Source organism: Cydia splendana, chromosome Z (genome assembly GCF_910591565.1).
Source record: "Cydia splendana chromosome Z, ilCydSple1.2, whole genome shotgun sequence".
Taxonomy (NCBI): Eukaryota; Metazoa; Arthropoda; class Insecta; order Lepidoptera; family Tortricidae; genus Cydia; species Cydia splendana.
The window spans coordinates 19309995-19332958 of NC_085987.1; the positions used below are offsets into that span (position 1 = coordinate 19309995).

Here is a 22964-nt window from a genome sequence, read left to right on the forward strand (position 1 = left end):
CCTATACCTACCTACATTAAATTGTTGATGTGTTTTTTTTTTGCTTGTAAGTAGAGTCGCACCAAGAAAAGTCTGCAGCGGATTTGATAGCCCACGCAGTGTAAGTGTTATTTATACGTCATAATTTCATAGAAGTTTGACGTTTAAAATTGACACTTGCACTGTGTGGGCTATCAAAATCGCTGCAGACTTTTCACGGTCTGACTCTATGTAAATTTCATGTTCACGTCTAATAAGTGCCCTTGTGGCCTATTTGCTGAATAAATGTTGAAGTTAGAAGTTTGACTTCTGTCACAGTCTTTTAAATAACTATTCTACATATGGGGCTATTCATAAATTACGTCATTTCAAATCAGCCCCCCGCCCCTAATTTGAAATGACGTAATTTATGGACGTAATATCTGGACATCGGATGACGGTAGCATGACGTAAGAGGAAACGGGATCATTCGAAGCATGATTTTTGGATGAATTTAGGGGGAGGGGGGTCAAAATTCGTCAAAAATCGATGACGTAATTTATGGACCTATGTAAATATGTCTCTTTTTTAAGCCATTACAGAATGGTACAGATGTAGGTAGTGCATAATTGTTTTCCATCGTATTTTCTCGGAAATGTTCGTATTACTTCGTATTTGTCATGCAAGTTCAGTCAATGTCAGTATTTTTTGTACCGAGACTAACTGAAATAGCAAGTCACTTTCGTAAGTTTCCGTGAAAATAAGATGTAAAACAATTATGCACTGCATCTGTCCTACTATTTTTATTTGTAATTAGTACATTACGATACAAGTGCGAAAAGTGGGATATTCGCCACGAGTGGCGATAAACGACCGAAGGGAGTCCGACCGGCTACACGCTGAGGGTGTTCCAGCTTCGATCGCGCCACTACGTGCACTTCAACTCTTTTGTGGTGCGTGTGCCGCGTCCGCTGCAGGGCACCACCGAGTGCGCCGACTTCTGGCCGAACGGTGTCGTGTAATTTCGGAGGTTCCAGAGTAAACTGCCGAATCCGACACAAGAGGAGCCGTAGCAACGGAGCCACGCCGTTTTGACGACTAAATAGTGTTTAGTTTTAAGTTTATAAAATACATACCGGGTGTGGCCTGTGGGCTGTAACACGAGCAAATAATTAAAACATAGATTGTACTCCTCAAACGGTGACACTTTAGTTCAACAACTTTTAAAAATTATGAAGTATTTAGACTCCCTATTTTTCATACAAAATAAATATTATCTTCAATGGACGCCATCGCCACACCATATCATTGTGATTGACAAGAGGAGCCGTAGCAACGGAGCCACGCCGTTTTGACGACTAAATAGTGTTTAGTTTTAAGTTTATAAAATACATACCGGGTGTGGCCTGTGGGCTGTAACACGAGCAAATAATTAAAACATAGATTGTACTCCTCAAACGGTGACACTTTAGTTCAACAACTTTTAAAAATTATGAAGTATTTAGACTCCCTATTTTTCATACAAAATAAATATTATCTTCAATGGACGCCATCGCCACACCATATCATTGTGATTGACAAGAGGAGCCGTAGCAACGGAGCCACGCCGTTTTGACGACTAAATAGTGTTTAGTTTTAAGTTTATAAAATACATACCGGGTGTGGCCTGTGGGCTGTAACACGAGCAAATAATTAAAACATAGATTGTACTCCTCAAACGGTGACACTTTAGTTCAACAACTTTTAAAAATTATGAAGTATTTAGACTCCCTATTTTTCATACAAAATAAATATTATCTTCAATGGACGCCATCGCCACACCATATCATTGTGATTGACGTTGCTTGTCACGCCGTAAACATAACAAAATTCGCAATACATTGCGTCTTAGAATAAACTTTAAAGTGTATTAAAAATCAAACCACAAGTTATTTTTAAAAGTTGCTGAACAAATGTTGGTCAGTATGAGGAGTACAGCCTACAGTTGAATTTTTTGCTCGTATTACAGGCCACAGGCATCCTATATGTTAGTCTGTAAGGTATTTGTAATATGGGCCTTGTTGCCTGATTTAAATTTCTAAATAAATAAATCGACACAAGTTGCGAATTACCTTTTCGCACAAGTAAGTATTGTACTACGTTATACAGTAGATACATATGGCCCTTTCAATTTTTGACATAGGCACGTATTGTCCTTAATCCCGCCCCCTAGGGCGGTAAGTAGCACCATATGTAATGTAGGTACTGTAAAGTATAAAGAAATCTTATTTGTTAAGCAAGTAGGTACAATAATTGTTTAACTATATGGCACTTAATGGGATGTCGCTTTTAGCGGGCATTATTATTACTTATCTAAACATCTTAATTTAGATAAACATCAAACACATGGTATAATAATATACTCCGCCTGGTACTCCATTCCCGTCTTTTCTAGGTCACCTAACTGACACGGGCCTACGTCATCATGCGACAGCGCTATATGATAATATGCGATAGCGCTATATATAGCGGCCATGTTGTTGTGACGTAGGCCCGTGTCACTCTGGGAATGGAAGACCATGTTTTATTAGACTATGATCAAACATACCAAACAGGCAGCACGGCAACGCCCAATACTTGCTTGTTTTGTTCAATACATACGTAGGTACGCAGGTGTGGATACTCATAGTCATACATACATACGAAGAATTAGTAAAACAGGACGCAGAAATCGCAGAATATTAAAAGTTGTATCTTGCGTCCCCGAAAGTTAATCATAACCTAACCTAACCTTTCTGATTGATGTGACCGCCCGAAACCGGTTCGTGTACCATTGTATGTATCTATGAGTAAATAGTCTATAGAGTACCTAAATATTCTATAGGTATGTACCCAGTTCATAAGCGTACAGCTCGACTGATAACAGCCTTTTTTTTTTTATTAGGGGGGAAAATGCATTCCGCATACCACCCGGGTGCGGGGGTGACCCGAGTGGTTACGTGGGACTCCCGTCTAGGCTAATGAGGCCCACGGTATACCCACTAAAAACCCCCCATATGCCGCCTCGCCGCCCTATTGGTGGGGTTACAGGAACGCTTTCGTACTCATCCGCGACCCCACCGGCGGCAGCCGCCCACGAGCGGTTCCTTCGCAAATGCCCGAAGGCCCTTCACGCTAGGCGCGCCAGATGGTTCGACGCGCCTTCCTCCTGGGCCTCCGTTCTGCACTGTAGCGGACCCCCCCAAGCCCGCCACAAGGAAGCTACGGGTGCCAGAAAGTTCTCCGGCGCCCGGCGACAGATCAGGTCTATGGTTCTGTCGCAAAACCACAATTCGGCTGCAGAGGACAGGGAGAACGGCGCATCGTAACACCGACACTCCTCTTCCTCTGCAGCCCCACCAACGCCGCTACAGCGGAACGGCCCCGCCAAGTTCGCAGAGGTAGGGCGAGTGGCGATCGTAATACCATCACGCCTCTACCCCTGCGATCCCACCTCGGCCGCCGAGGATAGGGAGAACGGCTCACCGTAATACCGACACTCCTCTTCCTCGACGGTGCACCTCCAACGCGTCACAAGCGGGCTTAACAAGCCCACTTGGAGCGACCTCCTCGGGCCAGCCCGCCCCTCAAACAGGCCGGCCCTGGTTGCCTCTTCGCTTCACCGTGGGTGACCAAGCCACGGTTACTAAGCCCCTCGACCACGACAAGGTACGCAACCCGCGGGGGGGACTGATAACAGCCTGCTGTAACTCTAGGTATGAGTTGAGACTTCAGACTAGTTTGAATTTCATGTTTCATGTACCAGGCAACAATAAATAAATGGATTTTTACACATTTTGGACACAAGGAGAGAACACGGAGAGAATGAAGTCCGGAGGCCTCTCGTCGTCAAAACGTCAAATCTTTACAAGAACTGGCGAAGAAATTAAGTACCTATAGTCTGTCAAATAGCTTCGTCAGTAGAAAAAGGCGCGAAATTCATATTTTCTATGGAGCGATAACCCTTCCCGCCTGCATTTTTAAAATTGCCGTTTTTTTTCAACTGACGGAAATGGCTTGACAGTCTATAGGTAAGTTAGTAGGTAGTATTCTTTGGTGTATCTTCTTTTATTCACTTATTACCGCTAAGTTCAGCTGTCGTGAATATGATAAGTAACAATAAGAACCCAAGTAACACAAAAGTAGCTGAATATTGTTTGAATAATAGAGCATTCCGTACTGTATGCTGAATAAGGTAGCTGTATAACGTCTGTATAAGCGCTTATACAGACGTTGTACAGAAGGTTTGGGCGCAAAGTGGGCTAGCCCACGCCGCTTATTACTGAATAACAGTAATGTAATAGCTGTATAAGTGTGTGCCCACACATTGAATCGCTGAATAACACTTGTATAGAGGCTGTCAAAAGCTTCTAAGTATACCGCTTTTAAACCAAAGTTATCCAGCTTTGTATAGAATGACTCAGTAGTCACACGTTATGCAGCTTTTGGTTCAAAAGGGCATTGTTACAGAAAATATATTCAGCTATTTGTGTATGATTTGTCTTCTATTTTAATTTCTGAACTCGTGTCAAAGTGTAGTGTCTGAAATGAATACAAAATAAGGAGGACATTACCCATATATTGATTTGATGTTTACATAACATCAATTTCATTGCGCATGCGACTTTACTGTAAATATATATATATACATTTTATTTAAAATTTTAAAGCGCCGCGTAAATAATGCACTGTTTAGAAAGTAAATATAGATAATGTAGTACTCCACTTTTAAATTTGTAATTTTTTTGCGGTGTTTAGATGTTTTAGTGATAGAAAATGTACTTTAACAAGTTATGCTACGATAAAACTAGTTTTATAAATGAATATAAATGGGTTTTTCAGTTCATTTTAAATTTCTATTTAATTTTAGAGGTTACAATATGAGCAACCGTAATGGCGTCCGACTGTGCTGAATATAAGCTGCTGCCACAGCTATTATGTGCTAAATTTCTGAATAGGCATTCACATTATTCGCGTTACTAAGCTACATGTTAGATAATAATGGTTTTAGAACAACAAGTTTTGAATAACATCAGTATAATAGTAATTGTTTTCTCAATCTTAAAGCCTATTAGGGTTCTGTACACAAATAGTAAAAACCACATAGATCCTCACTAGTTTGATGAGAAACATTATAGGTATGTAACACGGGCAATATTCAATCCTACTTCCTACTAATATTATAAACGCGATATAATATTTAAGTTATATGATAAATCTGGGGGCACGGCAGACTACACAGTTATTTTTTCCGTTATCAGTTCCGACAAATATGTAGTAGGTAAAGGTATACGCAAAGATGTACGCAGTGAGTACGAAAATGTGTATAGTATGAGTATGGTGTGGTTACGAGTATGGTATGAATATGAATATGGTATAGGTGCGAAGGTGCGGGTATATTAGTAGCGGGTATCACGGGTATGAGTACAAGTATAGTTTGGTATGGGCAGTATTGTTTAGGTATGAGTACGAGTATAGTGTGGGATGGGTATGAGTAGACCCACTTGAAACCTAAAAACAGTCTGTTCAAAATCGATTGATCGATTGTGGAGAATCGATTTCGCTATATTTTAATGGGGGTGATTATTTAATTTTTCTCATACCCAGTCCAGTCTACAAGTTTTTAATGCAACAATATCAATAACTAGCATTTGCCACCTTGTTTGCCAACTAGCAACAACCTTAAATGGCCATTGGTAAACTTTATCTCGTTGCAGTAAGGTATGCAAATGGTCAGTTAACAGTGTTTACGATGGTAGCTAGCAATTGTTTTAGGTCATTAAAACGACAATGCATCTTGTGTAAAATAACCAATCGAAAAGAATTTAAAAAACTAAAGCTCGATTTTTTAAATAATGGTTGGATTAAAGAATAAATACGCAAGATGCGTTTAAAATAAAATAAAAACACGCTCAAGTTCAAAGCAAACAGGCTCAAGTAGCACTGTTGACCGTGTATAAACTTATAAAGCTACGGAACCCTCTCCACCGCGCATTTGTTGATACTAAGCAGTAGTTTGAATAGCGCTGCTCATTGCGTTCATTTTGCAGCTTTTAGCAAGAAAAGATAGTATATGTGTACTAAAATCGCTATAACTTAAGTATAAGTGTTGTTTTAGTATTTATTATTCAGACGTTATGTCTATAAAAGCCATAACTAACCCATATATGCAGCTACTAAATAACAAATAATATGTGGATTTCATTACAGCTTCCAGTAATAGCGTCCACCTTTATTCAAAAACTAGAATTAAAACAGAAACTGCAACCGCTTTTATACAGTCGAAAGTCTTCACCAACGCTTCTTTTCAGCATTTAGTAGCCACTATCACATTTTTCTTAATATTGTCTGCTTAATATCTCACGACACAAAATATATACAGCTAATTGCTGCTAATGCTGCTATTATGCAGCTTTTAGTAACCACAAATGCTTTAAGCTGAATAATGTCTGAATAACTGTGTAAGAAATAAGTATTATTCAGCTTTAATATGCAAAACCGATACTATGCAAAATTTATTCAGCATTTATTGGTATATAGGCCCCACTAGGCCCACATATTTTCTTATTCCGAATTTAGTAATTACCACCGCTTATACACAAAATTTATGCAATCTTAATTTGAATAAGATGTTAATTTTACTCTATTATCCTGCTTGTGTGTTACTTGGGAAATAGTTACTTATCTTATAAACCTTCAGCAATAAGTAAGTCAATTACACGTCTTCCTTTATTTGCTTCTAAAAACCTGACTACCATCAACTGGCGGCCTATGAAAAGCGCTTTCTCGTTTGCATCATAAAGGAGTAAGTATCAAGACTGACGCAGACACCGATTTTTACAAAATGCGTCTTTTGTCTTAAACTACGACGCCTACTGCCAATCTAAACACAACTTATATTTGCTTTAAGTAGAAAAAAGTTCAACGCTTCACAGGCTACCATACAAATTAAATAAAACCAGGCAAGTGCGAGTTGGACTCGCGCACGAAGGGTTCCGTACCATTACACAAAAAACGGCAAAAAAATCACGTTTGTTGTATGGGAGCCCCACTTAAATATATATTTTATTTTGTTTTTAGTAGTTTTTGTGATAGCGGCAATAGAAATATATCATCTGTGAAAATTTCACCTGCCTAGCTATCACGGTTCATGAGTTATAGCCTGGTGACAGACAAACGGACGGACGGACAGACAGACGGACAGTGGAGTCTTAGTAATAGGGTCCCGTTTTTACCCTTTGGGTACGGAACCCTAAAAACTAGGATTCTAAGCAGGGGCGTATTTACCCTAGGGCCATCCAGGCCATGGCCCGGGGCGCCAACCCCCAGGGGCGGCATATGCCGCCCCTGGCGGATTGCATTTTGTTTTTCTTCCTTGACTTCTGGGGCGGCGAAACGTATTGGCCCGGGGCGCCAAATTTCAAAATTCGCCCCTGATTCTAAGCGATTATTTCCGAAAATTTATTAATCAAATAATTTTACCAAATAATGCATAAGAAGGGCCTATTCGACTTCGTTTTCATGAGCTATCAAACGAAAAATCGATTCTTAAGACGTAAACTCAAAAAAATATAATTCATCTCCACTTTAGGTGGGAAGTACCCAATTATTTATCCAGTTTTTATTTTACATCTTTGACGGCTTGTTTGATTTATATACCCATATCAAAATGCAGTATTCTAGCACTGACGGTTCCTCGTTGCGACGGTACTCTAAAAACGAACCATGCATTTCGAAATACACAAGTCCATTGTGCTGTTGATAGATGTTTAATGAGTTTGACATTTACTCTGGAGTATCATTGTATCAAAGCTTACACAGTTGCCAAATTTATATAGTAAACGTTCTCAGTTACATTAAGCAAACAATGAAAACATGTCAAGACCTTAGAACAAGCTTTACTAGATATTTCCTCTGCCTGCATAATTAATATGTAATAATAATATATAATATTTTTAATCAAACTTTTTCTTTCGTCGTAAGAATCGTTATGAATGGAAACTTGCTTTAAATTCTCATGTAAGTTTCCAGGAACTTCCGAAAATTTCCCTGAATGTTTGAGAATGTTCTACAACTTGCACGTTACTACTCTGGGGGGTAAAATCAGACGGTTACACAATACCTTCCTACTTACATTATTTTAGTGCCTCTGTATTTGTAATTGTACAATAATTCAAAACCTTTGAAGAAGAAAGAACCTTAGTTAAAACATTACTATTCCTACTCAAATAATGATAGGTATGGTAAGTAATTAACTTACCCAACCATGCTTCCCTTAAAGTCTCTCGATAAGTTTCGAGATATGCAGCCAATGTGCAGTAATAATATCAAACCTATATTTGAATGAACAAACAAGGTCAAAAATGCATCGAAATACCCATTACTTTGGAAAAGAAAACATAAGTGCGTGATAGCAAGTTACCCTAATGAAGCGAATATTTGGTGAAGCAGCTAATACGGGCAGAGTTCACCCGCGGGCGGTTATCACTCCGCCTCCTTATCTAGAACAGTCAGTGGCCTAGCCGCCTCCCAGATACATAAACGTCTCATTTATTGATTTCTTTTTACAATTAACTTGTAGATACGACAATTCTATTGTTTAATAGTATTACTATCCATTATGGAATCAATTTTCAAATACAGAAGCTCTATACTTTTAATAAGTCGTGTTTAGTCATTTTAGTACTAAGTAAGATTTTTTAAAATATATTTTATAAATAATGGGCTACGTTTTTTCTCGAAGGCAGTGGATGACGATAGTCGTTATTTCAATAGCAGACTTTTGTAATGCAATATGTGTAGCCCTGCAGGCGCCGTTCTACCCTCAAGAGGTCAGTATCTGCTGCATGTCAATAGTTTTAGGAACTACATCTTTACGGGCCATTCCCTCCGGACTTTATGATTCACTGTGAAACGTCTCGTCAATCAATTATAGACTAATTGACTATGATATACCTACTTGTGATAGTGACAAAACATTGTGAATGTAACTGAAAAATTCTTGTTGTATTGTAGGATCAGGACTTTGGTTACATAAGGTGTGTGCATGTACCTCAGGTTTTTTCAACGTCCGACGCAAAAAGAGGGGTGTTACAATTTCTTTGCTTTTTTTTTCAATCACGGCTTAATTCATCCATGTTTGATTTTGTTTAGTGCTTCACATTTATTCAAATTTTGAAATAAATATATTTCCACGCATGGCGCATAATTTTTTAATCTAGAAAAATATATATATTATACTGCCACAGTATATGTATAAGGTGCAAAAAAATGACAGCTACCGATATTTTATAAGATAGCACTGGCACTTTACATTAAAACAATTAACTTTCAATATAAATTAAAAAAACTTTTCATATCTTTTTTTTATTGTTTCATTCACCGAACAAAAAAAGTACTTATAATATAATTTATACCTAGAATAATCATCATGTGCATTTAATTGACTGTTTAACACTTCTGACCTTTCTGTCATTTGAACAACTGTTTGTCTTAAATGTCATTATCAACGTGTCATTTGATTTATCAACGTGAATTTGCCAGTTAAAGTCAGAGCGTGAAAAGTCTGCAGCGATTTTGATAGCCCACGCAGTGCAAGTGTCATTTTAAAAGTCAAACTTCTATGAAATTATGACGTATAAATAACACTTACACTGCGTGGGCTATCAAATCCGCTGCAGACTTTTCTTGGTGCGACTCTAAGTAGGTTCGCGAGCAGTTATTGTGGTGGGCTATGGTGTGGTAGTAAGTCTGGCTGTCAGTATTTCCCTGTTAGTACTTTAATTAGACTTTGATCTCAAACTAAGCTACATTGACTAGGGAACCACCACGCCAGTCAACCACACGAACTATAAAAGAGCCATAATCTACGAAACTGTAAGTGAAACTCCTGAGCATTGAACAATCCATTATATTAAGCTTAGCCAGAATGGCCATACCCTACCGCGCAGGCGCTACCTAACGCTATATCGAACAACTGCCTCAACATTGTTGTTTGCATGACTTACTTCTTTAATTAAAATTACCTTCGCAATCAAAAAATATTAAATACGTTTTTGCATTCCCCAACTGAATTAGGCACCTAAGAGAATAATAAAAAATATGCATTATCTCTTGGTTGTAACAGGCAGTGTTAACCTTGTTCGACAATAATCCCCTTATTCATAATTATTTACAAGCTTCAATTAGTTAATTTATGTTTTATCCCTTTATATCGACTAATATATGACCGAATCCTATAATATATATAGCCATGAATCTTTATGTATATATATTTTTTATATATATATTTATATATATATATATACTTGTAGCACGCTCATGAATTACGCCAAAAAAATCCTTAGAAATTGTAGCAATTCAAGGTTTATAAATATTTATTGATGTTTTTTTTTACTTTGATATAATTGATTTCTCTCTCCTACGCATATAAACATGTCCTATGTAAAAAAACCTAATATGTGGCAACAACCCTATAGTGGATTGAACAGCCTCCATTTACGGATGTATGTATCGAGTAGGTAGGTACACACACCTCCACACACACCATTTCATGAATACCGTAAACCGGAGTTACTAGTTATATAATAAATAAGTATATTTTGAGTCAGTGCAAGAGGAAGAGGATGTAAAATTATAAGTTTGTATGTAGGAGTTGTTTTACCCTTTTCTATTGTATGGAATTCACTTTCTCGGTGGAAATTGGCTATATTTTATCCTGCGGCTTTGATTTAGGGTTTTTATCATACGTGCGCGAGGCCACCAGCCCACCAGGGTATTAATTCTACGATAAATAATAATGCATATTCTTTTATAGAAACAATGCCAGAGATTACAAAAAAAAATCGAGTAACGAGACTACAAAAAATACCAAGAAGTACTCAATGATGCACTCGCAAACATAGTGGCGGGCTCAAAATCTATTCGTGCCGCATCGGAAGCATACAATATTTTATATAGAACTTTATACAATAAGTATAAAGGCAACATATCAAAATCCAGGTGCACAGACCAAATTTACTGAAACGGAAAACCTTGCAAATCAAAAATCTGTTGCTAAGTGCGATGATAAGTTAAACTCCCACGTTATTTATATTAAATGATCTAATAAGCGCTTAAAGTTATTAACCCCACACCTTAAAAAATATATACATATAACTTAAAAATCGGGCAAGTGCGAGTCGGACTCGCGCACGAAGGGTTCCGTACCATATAAAAAAAAAAAACAAAAAAAAAACACAAAAAAAAAACGGTCACCCATCCAAGTACTGACCACTCCCGACGTTGCTTAACTTTGGTCAAAAATCACGTTTGTTGTATGGGAGCCCCATTTAAATCTTTATATTATTCTGTTTTTAGTATTTGTTGTTATAGCGGCAACAGAAATACATCATCTGTGAAAATTTCAACTGTCTAGCTATCACGGTTCGTGAGATACAGCCTGGTGACAGACGGACGGACGGACGGACGGACGGACGGACGGACAGCGAAGTCTTAGTAATAGGGTCCCGTTTTACCTTTTGGGTACGGAACCCTAAAAAGTACTTAACAAATTTTTATTTTTTTATTTTTTACGGGCTTATTAGCGGGTCTACTTTAGATTGTCAGCAAAAAAAGTAGTGGTTTCAAAGTAAGCCCATTCTCAATATAACTTTGATCACGTTGTTTTTATTTTTTCCTGAAAAAATTATAAGTCCTAATTTTTTTTTATTTGGCAGGCGGAAAGAAGAGAAAAAACCGATTATTATATTTTTATTTCATATTTTTACGTATATTAGGATCGTCAAAAAATGGTCCAAAACTCTAAAATTGATCAAAGTATCCCCGGTTTACGGTAGCGTTGTGTTGTGCAGGCCGAGAAGAAGCAATGCTCGGCGACGGAGTACGGGCTGGTGTTCGGCGTGTTCGAGCTGGTGGTGTTCCTGGTGAGCCCGCTGTACGGCTCGCACCTCAACCGCATCGGGCCCAAGCTGCTCTTCAACGGCGGCATCCTCACCACCGGCGCCTGCGCTATTCTATTTGGGTAAGCTCACTAAACTCTCCATCTGCAAAGCTTCGCTGCATGGGCACACGTCTTTACCCGCACTGTATAATTGTATATATAAACACAAGATAATGTTAACAAACAAACCAAGTACTGACTACTAATTAGTACCGAGCGACTCTTAATGAACAAGTACTTTGATAAAATAAATATTTTCATAATTTATACATAAATTACTAACAGGAAGATCTTGTATGTAAGTAAATATATAGTTATTACTTATTTCGTGTTCGTTTGGTGGCGTCTAAACTGATGTCCTCAGAGATATGTATGTCGAAATGCAAGTTCAACGAAAACGGGTCACTTTAAACCGGTGACCAGGTTCCCTCAAGTGGCACTTTCGAAAACGTGATAGTTAATCTGTTCCGAAATAGATAAATTGACCCGACTGACGATACCGTATATTACTTGCATGTACCTTCGGAATGTGACTCGCGGCTAAGGCTGCAGTTGTACTGGGAAACAAAAGAGCAGAGAATTTAAGAGCAGCGTTATCAACAGGATGTTGGACAAGGTGGAGGGACACGGCGCGTTCATCACGCTGAGCTTCGTCATCCGCATGGTGGAGGCCATGGGCAACGCCGCCTTCCTCACGGCCTCCTTCGCAATCATCGCCAAGGAGTTCCCTAACAACGTCGCTGTCATGTTTGTATGTCTGCTTAATTGCTAGTTATATTCAAGCATAGACATTAATTCAACATACTAATAGCGTTACGTTAAACTATAATTCTGATCTGTAAATGGATATATTTTACTGAGATGAAGAATATCCATGTGGTTACCGTTACCGCTAACCGTTCACGTTCTAAAGAAAAGTTGCGCTATTCCCTTACAATGTTCAGCAATAGACAGTGTAATTATGTATTCGGAGACGCAATTAATTTATATTCTAATAATAATAGGTAAGTACCTACCAATCCTACCATTCTATTATACTAGACCAGTTACTGCAATGCGAATAGCAGGTAATTGTTTGTGGATTCAGTATTGTTTACACTCGATAAAAAATCTAACCAAAAATATTACATTTCGCTTTGCCTTATATTAAAAAACTTTTTTTCTAGAACGTAATATTGTAGCCATCCCATATAAAATCAGGTTACTTATTCATTAGTTCAGTTAATCAGTTTTGGCAAAGGTCAATATAATTTTCTGCTTTGCGTCTTAGTAATACTTGGGCCTTTGATAGGTAGTTGTGCGATTGACATTTCAGAGAGACAATTGATAGCATTGCTTATCTTATTGTCGAACCTCGTTAATTAATCACAAGTCGATACGAGTACATTGCCAGCACCGAATACGATAATAAAGTGTATTGCGTATAATTTAATACTCGTAGTTACAATACAATGTGATTGCTACGAGTGCGCATGTTCCTTCACGTGGCGCGCCTCTTGTTAGCTGTTCCATATCTACAACTACTAAGCACATTAATAATGTGCATATTTTCTTTGATGGGGCTAGACAAAAATAATATTAGAGACACCAAAATGTGAAAATACTAAACGGGTCAAAAACATTCTGTGTTCGCGTCTTTCCTGTAGACATACACAAGAGTTAAGGGCTATAAAGGTTAATTTTCTTATTTAACCCTTATCCACGTGAAAAGGTCCTCCTTTTATTCAGAGAACTGTGATAAAATCATTACTTACATGCCCACAAGCTGTTAACTATTGCCCACAGAAGAGAAAAATGTACTGTTCGCGCGAACACGCTAGTTTTCTCTCCTGTGGGCAATAGTTAACAGCTTGTGGGCATGTAAGTAATGATTTTATCACAGTTCTCTGAATAAAAGGAGGACCTTTTCACGTGGATAAGGGTTAAATAAGAAAATTAACCTTTATAGCCCTTAACTCTTGTGTATGTCTACAGGAAAGACGCGAACACAGAATGTTTTTGACCCAAACTTACCAATTAAATTGCCATCGTTCACTTTATAAACATTCTATCATTAAAAAGCATTCTTAGGGCTTATTCGACCTCTTTCAATAACAGCTGGTGACGTTGCATACACCGCCGTTTTTCAAAAATAAAGCAATGGCTATTAAGTGGGAAGTATAGCACGTTATCGTGCACACAAAAAGAGAAAACGTTTATCCACTTCTAAATATTTTCCACAATGAAAACCTAGCATTAAAGTTTTCCGTTTATCAAAATTTGCAACACAATTTTTTTTAAGCGAAACCTATAAACCTAGAATATATTATGCTGAAGCGATCGACATCAAAATCAAAGTGATATGTTAATATTTATGATTCGTTAACTTCACTGTACATTTTCGAATTGTGTAAATTAGTTAAAAAACTGACGCCATAGCTTTTATAAGGGAGGTGGGACGTAGATTTAGGGAGAGGACCTCTGATGCTCGCGCGGGTTCGTACCTGGTGCAAAGGCTGGCCATCGCTATCCAACGTGGCAACGCGGCAAAGTGTCATCAAGTGTCACCTTTGCACCCGGTACAACTCGCGGAGGTCTTTTAGATTAAAATATTTTAATATTTAGATATATTTAAGTTATTTTTGTATGATTTTTTATATACCATTAACCTTTTGTATAATAAATAAATTTTGAACTGTTTAAGACCAAGTTAAAAAACAAAAACATTTATTTGAGCGAACAAGAGATAACTTTCCAAGGAATCAAAATCTGCGGAAAAGAAACAAATTAGCACTTTCACAAATCTAAATATAGTCAATTCCGGTCCTTACCATATGGCAGTCACTGTATTAACAACATACCGCCAGAACTAAAACATATAGAGAAAGATTCAACATTCTTTAACAAACTAAAAAAGTTGTTGGTTGAAAACTCATTTTACAATATCAAGGAGTATCTTAATTATAAGTCTTAATAATGTTAATTGCTAGTGCATGTGTGCTAGTTTTTAAGTGCCTATTAGTTTTTAAGTCTTTATGTATATTGCTGTGCCCCAACGGGGTTTATGCTGGAACATGTAAATACTTTAAAATCTTGTAAAACCCATAAAAGCAATGAATAAATTATGAGTTAGTTAGTGGAAACCGTTTTCTCCCGAAATGGAAATTGTATGATAAAGTACCTTTTGTCAGTAGCTATACTTCCCTCTTAACTATTAGGGTTTTGCCGTTGCAGGCGTCGTTAGAGACGTTCTTCGGGCTGGGGCTGATCGTGGGCCCGGCGCTGGGCGGCGCGCTGTACGCGCTGGGCGGGTACACGCTGCCGTTCGCGGTGCTGGGCTCGGCGCTGTTCTGCGCCGCCATCATGAGCTGCGTGGCGCTGCCAAGGGGCAACGAGGACGAGGACCTGCGCCCCGGCGGACGTAACTATACCAACATATTTGCTATAATTTTAATTGCCATTTCTCTTTTTTTTGAACCAAACCAGAGTCTAGACAATTTTAACGAGGTGGAGTCGATTTAGGAAAGGCTACCTGATCGTGGCAATCTAGTAAGTTACCTGAGGATATTAAATGTAGGTACTTGTATTGTATTTTGTTACCGTTTTGATTATTGTTGCCTTATTCGGTTGTTGTTGGTGTACAGCGAGCATCTTCACGCTGCTGCGAGTCCCGGGCGTGCTGCTGGCTGCCGTGAGCATCATGTGCACCAGCATGAGCATCGGCTTCTTGCAGGCTACGCTCGAGCCGCACCTGCGACAGGTACGTGTGCCCGCTCCTTATAAGACCTGTCGCCTTGGTCTCAAGTAGACGCTGTACATGTAGGTACACGTTCAGCGCCAAGTTGAGCGGGAAGACAGCAACATTCGTAGCGACGGTAGCGTACATACATATATCAACAATGGCACGAACAGAAGAGCTACAACACATATAATAAAATACTGTTAAACGGTATTGCAATATGAAAAAATAAGCTAGCCCTGTAGGTTTGCCGTAGATATCGCGCTCACCATATAGGTAGTACAAGATCTTCCCTCATAATGGCTAACATTATATCGGGCAAATTGATTTCACACGCAAATTTAGCAACGACATCTATTAGTGTAACGATATCTATAGATTGTCTTACTTTAAATAAAACATTTACCGCAATGCACAGCGTCACCAAGTTCCGCTGTCTAAACACTAAAATTGACCTTGTACAAGTATTTTGGGCATGATGTTTCCAGTTTAGTTTCTCGCCCATGATCCTGGGGCTGATGTTCGTGATCAACGGCGGCGTGTACGCGGTGTCGGCGCCGGCGTGGGGCTGGCTGTGCGACCGGCCCTCCATCAAGCCCAAGTACATCACGGTGCTGGGCTGCGCCTTCATCGCAGCCGCCTTCCTGCTCATAGGACCGGCACCCTTTATTTATGATCAGACGTAAATATAACCTTCTTACACTTTACTAATTCATCATTTTTACCTCCGCACTGTCGTGCAGGCAGGCAGATCTAAAATGCGACTTTTTTAAATAAAACTATAGCAAAGGTCACCTTTTAGTTTATCACGTCACGCGCTTTTTACCCCGCAAACGCATATTTGCCTCTGGGATAAAGAACTATTGAAAAATAAAAACTACCACCCAATCACCAAAAGCCCCTTTCGGGTATGAGTTTATAATATTACGATTTCTTAAATATTAGTATTACCTGAATAATCGGAATATTTGTATTTACAGGTTACTGTGGGTAACAGTGTTAGGCTTAGTACTACACGGATTAGGCATGGGGAGTCAACTGGTAGCATCCTTCGCAGACGCGCTCGGTACTGCTATGTAAGTATTTTTGCAACGATCTGGGACCCATTTTAGGCATTTTATTATGCAACAAGCTATAAGTAATTTTAGAGCGACAGGACTAGGTAGTCAAACGCCCGTCGTACTGGTGGAGCGAGTCAAACATATAAATGTTGCCGTTTTAAGTAAGTACTTACACCAGTAGTAACTTTATGAAATGGAACTCAGACATTACCATTGTCTTAGTTTATTAAAAAAATACAATAGTGTTATGCACTACGTAGATAATTTTAAAAATCGAATATACCTAGGTATAGGAATAATCTAGTAATAATAATGTAATATGCTTGTATTTCAGTGCGAGTGGGCTGCCCAATTCTATTGAGACGTATGGACTGGTTTCCGGCATGTGGACGTCCACCTTTGCGCTGGGAGCATTCATCGGGCCTACGGTGTCCGGTCTCCTGTTCGATTCCATCGGCTTTAGAAGCTCTACCATGTTTGTTTTCATAATGAATCTGATAGTGGTGAGTTCGGATATTGATTTACAATGCAATATGCCCAAATCAATTCTTTTAAGCGTTTCTGCCATAGTCTCGTTTTATTGTCAACATACCAAATATAATAACACCTAAAGAACTGCAGATGCAGGTTAAAGTCTCACTAACATTTTCACGCGCATATATCGCATTAAGAAAGATTTCCCCGCATATCGTATGTTACACTTAATATAACTATTCCATTATGGAGGGTCTCTACACAGGTACCTCTACCTTCCATATATTCCATGCCTTGATACTTGACACGGTCGCCATCAATACGTTGCCCTTTTTAAGCTGTTTTTAGCAAAAGAGTTGACTTAGGGGCTGTCATTCAAAGACTACAAAAGTTCATAGGTACAGCGAGCTACAAAATTGCATGGACACATTATGAATGGAATTCATTCATAAAGTGGCCACGGACTTCTGTAACTGGGTTGTACTTTTTACCAAGTTTCACGTCAATCCGACCCGTGGTTGAAAATAGACTTGCAAGCAGCTTGCAAGTCATAAATAGGTAGGTAACGTAGTTCATTCATTAATTTTTAAAGCTTGTAACGAATATGATCGCTTGCAGATGTTAATGGTGGTGGTGTTCTTGTGGACGTCGGACCGCGCGTCGAAGCTGGACGTGTCGGTGTCGGCCGGCGACCTGCTGCAGGTAGACGGCACGCTCGACGGCAGCGTGCTCATCGGCGACGAGTACCCGCCCGCCACTCAGCGCGCCAAGAGGTTACACTTCACTTTTACTCTGGAGACAACTTATGGGACTAGCCTGCTTAGGAGGGCTGGCTCATGTCATGTTAAAATACTAACAATACCTACAGCTCCATGGTAGCAATCACCTGGGCCATATTATTCAAACTATTCATAGATTTTTCATCATACAAAGTCTATGTAAATCGGTAACGGTATATTGCCGGCCGAATCGCATGCTGTAAATTGGAATAACTACCTAGAGTTTAGTAGGACCATTCGACTATTTATTTTTTGCCAAGTAACCATTAGCTGTTTGGAAAATGTTCTGTTGATAATTTCACGGACCGCTTCAGGCGTCAGTTAACAGTTTCGGTGCCAGGCGCCCCGCTTCCAGTACAAAATGAACACACATACCTACGTGTTGTTGGCAGTGAATGTGTTAAGAACCACTATTCAGTTATGATTGGTATTAGCAGCCACCGGCGCGGCATCAGCGTGGAGCAGTCCCGGCCGCCGGCCATGAACAGCCTGATCGCGTGCTCCAGCTACAAGAACCGCCGCACGCCCTGGAGCCAGCGCACGCCGCGCTACCGCCCCTCCTACGGCAGCCTGGACGCGCGCTTCCGCGGCGCCATGTCTGTCGTCTGACAAGACAACCCCTGAGGGTCTCGCCAACTGGCAATCGCTTATTATAGAAAACATCAATCCAAATTTAGATCGTACTAACCCCTTATCACACGATACCGGAGTCTGTTGTTGTCAGCAAACCTTAGTCTTACTTAAACTTATCGAGTCTGATAATATAAATAGGTATTGTAGGTATTATCTGAAACGGTATACCTATCGGTAATATCGGCATACAAATATGTACAAACCGACACTGCTTTTAATCTCCGATCTGATATACTTAGAACATCGTCGCAGACATGTGTGTACCGTACATTATTTATCTGGTTTTGTTATGTCTGACCATACTCATAGGGGTGAATATGTAGGTCAACATAGTCATAGGCTACATTCCTACTAGTCAAATCAGCTTCTTTTTAGGGTTCCGTACCCAAAGGGTAAAACGGGACCCTATTACTAAGACTTCGCTGTCCGTCCGTCCGTCCGTCCGTCCGTCTGTCACCAGGCTGTATCTCACGAACCGTGATAGCTAGACAGTTGAAATTTTCACAGATGATGTATTTCTGTTGCCGCTATAACAACAAATACTAAAAACAGAATAAAATAAAGATTTAAATGGGGCTCCCATACAACAAACGTGATTTTTGACCAAAGTTAAGCAACGTCGGGAGTGGTCAGTATTTGGATGGGTGACCGTTTTTTTTTTTTGCTTTTTTTTGTTTTTTTTTTGCATAATGGTACGGAACCCTTCGTGCGCGAGTCCGACTCGCACTTGCCCGGTTTTTATTTAGAACTGTCAAAACGATTTGCTAATATGGAATTTATATGAAAACGAATGAAGTGACGTCACGGTAAACTCACCTACTTTTTATATTTCAATCCGATATACTAAATACAAATTGTGTTTAAAAATAGCTGCTATCTATGTTTTTCTAATAATTATCTGGTGCTTTATTTCGTGCACGGTTTGAAATAATTTATTTTAAGTACAGGAAACATCCCTATTAATCATACCTCTAGGTACTTTACAACTTTTACTATGGCGACCCCGAAATAACAAAAAAAAATGTTGTAGCCTAGCCAAGATGACAATCGTTTGCGCCGTAAACGAAACGCCTCTCCCTCACTCTATCGCACTAATATGAAAGAGTAATACAGAGATATTATAATACGGCACAGACAATTGTCGTATTAGCTAGGCCCCCCGTTATCTTCGACATACTTATACGAAATGTATAAGACCGCCGGTTTATTTTTCGCGTTTTCAGGGTTGGCTCGTCCATAGTAAAAGTTGTTCTGTTGACCTACATATTCACCCATAAAGGATGACTCACGCTAGACTCTCTCGTTTTCTATGGAAAGCACCACGTGATCACCGGTCAGCCGTCATAGAAAATGACACGTCGGACGCCTCGGCCCAGGTTCGGCCCGGTCTAACGTGAGTCACCCATAAGAGTCTGGTCAGCCATAACAAAATCACTCTGGACACAGAGTGTTTTAAAAGACTTCCGTACTGCTCGGTCATAATGAGTTACTTATACTATCGTACCCGGAATAGATTTCGGGGTTGATCTTACAGTAAAAGTTGTCTAATATATAATATATTCGCCTCAAGAAGTACGGCTACGGCCAAATGTCAAATGCACACCCTGGTGCATAGTCCGATACCGAGACTATGATCCGATACTGGTTGCATATTGAAGCTCCGGACGAATGACGATTTGTACGGCGAGCAGAGCTTTTAGTTATTTTTTAAGTGCGTCAATGTAATGTTACCTTTGCATTTTGAATTTAATTATGTACTTATGGTTAAAAAACGTTGTCAGTAGAAAACCCTTGGCGTCTAAATTTTTTAAATTTACTGTGATTTTCTACTGACGGAAACGGCTTGACAGCTATTTGGCTATAGGCTATAGGTATGTTATCTTTTATTTTTGTAAAAGCAGCATTCGACTCGTCAAATTAATAGGTGTGATATGACTACCTCAATACATACTAAATTAAATGCCATAAGGCATTTTGAATAGGTATTTACGTACAATAGGTACGTACATGCCTATTATTCACATAGGTAGGTACGTACCTACGAAACTACGAATAAATAAGAAATCTCTTTCAGCTTGATGTATGGTTGTAATTATTTTAAAATAAATATTGATGCATATTATCATTTTGTATTTATTTTATATCGGACCAAGCTAACTCTGCATGCTATTTGCAATGATGCAAGATGTAGCATCTTCAATAGGTATTACTCATAATGTCAATTTCTATGGAAATATGTACACACACAAAGCTTGACGGATTCTGTTCTGGCAGAATAATTCATAACATAACAGAGGGCCTGCCCTACATCGAAAAATCGAAAAATGTTATCTGCCTCTGTCGATTTTCGGTTTTTTGGATGTTGGAGGTAGGTAGATCTCATTCTACGGTGATGTTGTCCCCCGAATAGAAGTCAATTTTAATGTATAAGTACGCCGAAATATTCTTGACCAAGAGTTTTTATACTTAACGTGTAACGCCATCTGTTACAAAACTAGATAAATAATATTCTACCTTTCGCACGATCGATGCGACATCATACACCGTGCACTAACTCGTGGTTTTCTTTGCCGATTGACATTACCCTTGCCGTTGTACTTCTCAACGCAAAATTCAGATGGCGCTTATAGTGGCTGTGACTAAATTTTCTTATAGTGGCATTAGATGTTTTAGATCCAACAATTTACATGAAAAAAGAATCAAATCAATACGAGTGTTTTAACCTCCATACGACATCTCGTGCCTCATAAATGTTGTAGATATAGATAGCGCCATTTATTTTAGCGCATTAGATTTGTGCGCAAACAAAACTGGCTTTTTACTGCCAGAATGCTACTTTAGACCTAAAACTACAATGAAAGCATAATAAAGGCATTTTATTTTAAGCATAAACATTAAAGTATTTCGACATTTATTTTAACCCTCTCAATGTCATCGCTAGATGGCGCTGGCACACACATACTTACTTACATAGGTATACACACTAATACACAGACGTGTAACCAATAGATGTATAGCTATATTAACGTTATAGCTACATATATTGATTATAGATGGAAAGAGTAAGGCTGGAAATTTATTTAATTATTATTTATTTAATTTTTGTGTAGGTTTGCTTGTTATAATTTACTTGCCTTTTTAATTGACGAGAAAAATAAAACAAAACATATCAAATGTTGGTTCGGGTTTAATATATGAGGACTGCACACGAATAACAAAGGCAGCTTATGTATGTATACACGGTGGCTAATAAATAACTGCATTCCCGTTGCCAGAGAGATTTTGGGATTATACTGAGCAACTTTTATTATGGGGGAACCCCGAAATTTACCCTCCCATAGAAAATGGTATAGCCAAAATGTATGAAACAGCCAATTTTTTTTTCTCATATTCGGGGTTGGTCTCATTAGTCTCATAGTAAAAGTTGCTCAGTATAATCCCAAAACCTCCCTGGCAACGGAAATGCAGTTATTTTTTAGCCACCCTGTATATTTATCAGAATGTTGCACAGTAAAGGAGATGTTGTACACAATATACCTGAATCGTATCATTCACGATGAAGCGCAGATTTGTCAAATCTAACCATTAATAGTATTAATACCATGACAATACGAACCAGAGCAAGCGTCTTCGTGAATGACACGATCTATACACGCCCGCAAATGTCGAATTAACTCGAATAATTCAGAATATTATTATACGGCTCACACCTTCAGCTTATTTTAAAATAGATGGATTTAAGATAATCCAACAATTAGATTTATCACCTCTACAAAGTTAGGTACCTACTTGTAACTTTTCTCAATTTTTTCCTGGTATAATTGAATTGTGAGCCTTATTATTTTGTTTAAGTGTACTTAGCGTACCTACTGAGATTTCATTTAAGCACACTGCACAAACAATGACCTAAGGTGGTGACAACTGTATTGGATTAAGTAATCTTATTGGTTTTAATGAAACATTTACATTAATGAGATTTTCGCCTTATTCCGTTGCTTCGAAATTAGCGTAAGTATACTGTACACTATAGTTATATGTACAAATGTATAGGCCTTTGCTATAGATGTAAAGGTAAGTACTTTATTTATTAGGTAAGATGCATAGGGTGTTTTAAAAGGTTACATTCCGCAAGCGTTTAAGAAAAGGTCAGAAGCGGACCCTGACTACGAAGACGCACAACCTTTGACGTGGTAACATCTAATATACTTATATTAGGTACCTATACCCATTTCGAACTAAACCAATAATAGGATAAGCTAGGAGGGTAACCTGTTATCTGAATATTAATAATTTTAAAATATTATAACCGTCTAGATATTTACGTACACAATAACTTTTCCATCACACTTGCTCGAAACATACCTTATGGTGTACCTAGTGAA

At 38.7% G+C, this 22964-nt stretch overlaps 2 protein-coding genes and 1 long non-coding RNA gene across 3 annotated transcripts in view; all 3 read left to right on the plus strand.

The window, feature by feature from the left end:
- The window catches only part of LOC134804902 (small ribosomal subunit protein uS14m), a 201748-nt gene that overhangs the window by 42326 nt on the left and 136458 nt on the right, over nucleotides 1–22964 (plus strand). The gene's annotated exons all lie outside the window — the stretch shown is intronic.
- On the plus strand, nucleotides 2874–3663 carry LOC134804670 (uncharacterized). The gene is made up of 3 exons (XR_010146175.1): nucleotides 2874–3079; nucleotides 3125–3377; nucleotides 3444–3663. It is a non-coding gene; the product is annotated as an uncharacterized LOC134804670 (long non-coding RNA).
- Nucleotides 8404–18799, plus strand: LOC134804523 (MFS-type transporter SLC18B1-like). The gene is made up of 10 exons (XM_063777612.1): nucleotides 8404–8807; nucleotides 11829–11998; nucleotides 12521–12668; nucleotides 15131–15317; nucleotides 15541–15656; nucleotides 16124–16317; nucleotides 16616–16711; nucleotides 17031–17199; nucleotides 17789–17943; nucleotides 18387–18799. The coding sequence occupies exons 1-10, from the start codon at nucleotides 8697–8699 to the stop codon at nucleotides 18556–18558; spliced, it is 1518 nt and encodes a 505-aa protein (XP_063633682.1). The 5' UTR covers nucleotides 8404–8696; the 3' UTR covers nucleotides 18559–18799.

Coding starts and splice junctions, on each gene's coding strand:
- LOC134804523 (XM_063777612.1), top strand. CDS start 8,697: ATGGGCTACGTTTTTTCTCGAAGGCAGTGGATGACGATAGTCGTTATT. Junction 11,999..12,520: donor GCCTGCGCTATTCTATTTGG/GTAAGCTCACTA, acceptor CGTTATCAACAG/GATGTTGGACAAGGTGGAGG. Junction 12,669..15,130: donor ACAACGTCGCTGTCATGTTT/GTATGTCTGCTT, acceptor TTGCCGTTGCAG/GCGTCGTTAGAGACGTTCTT.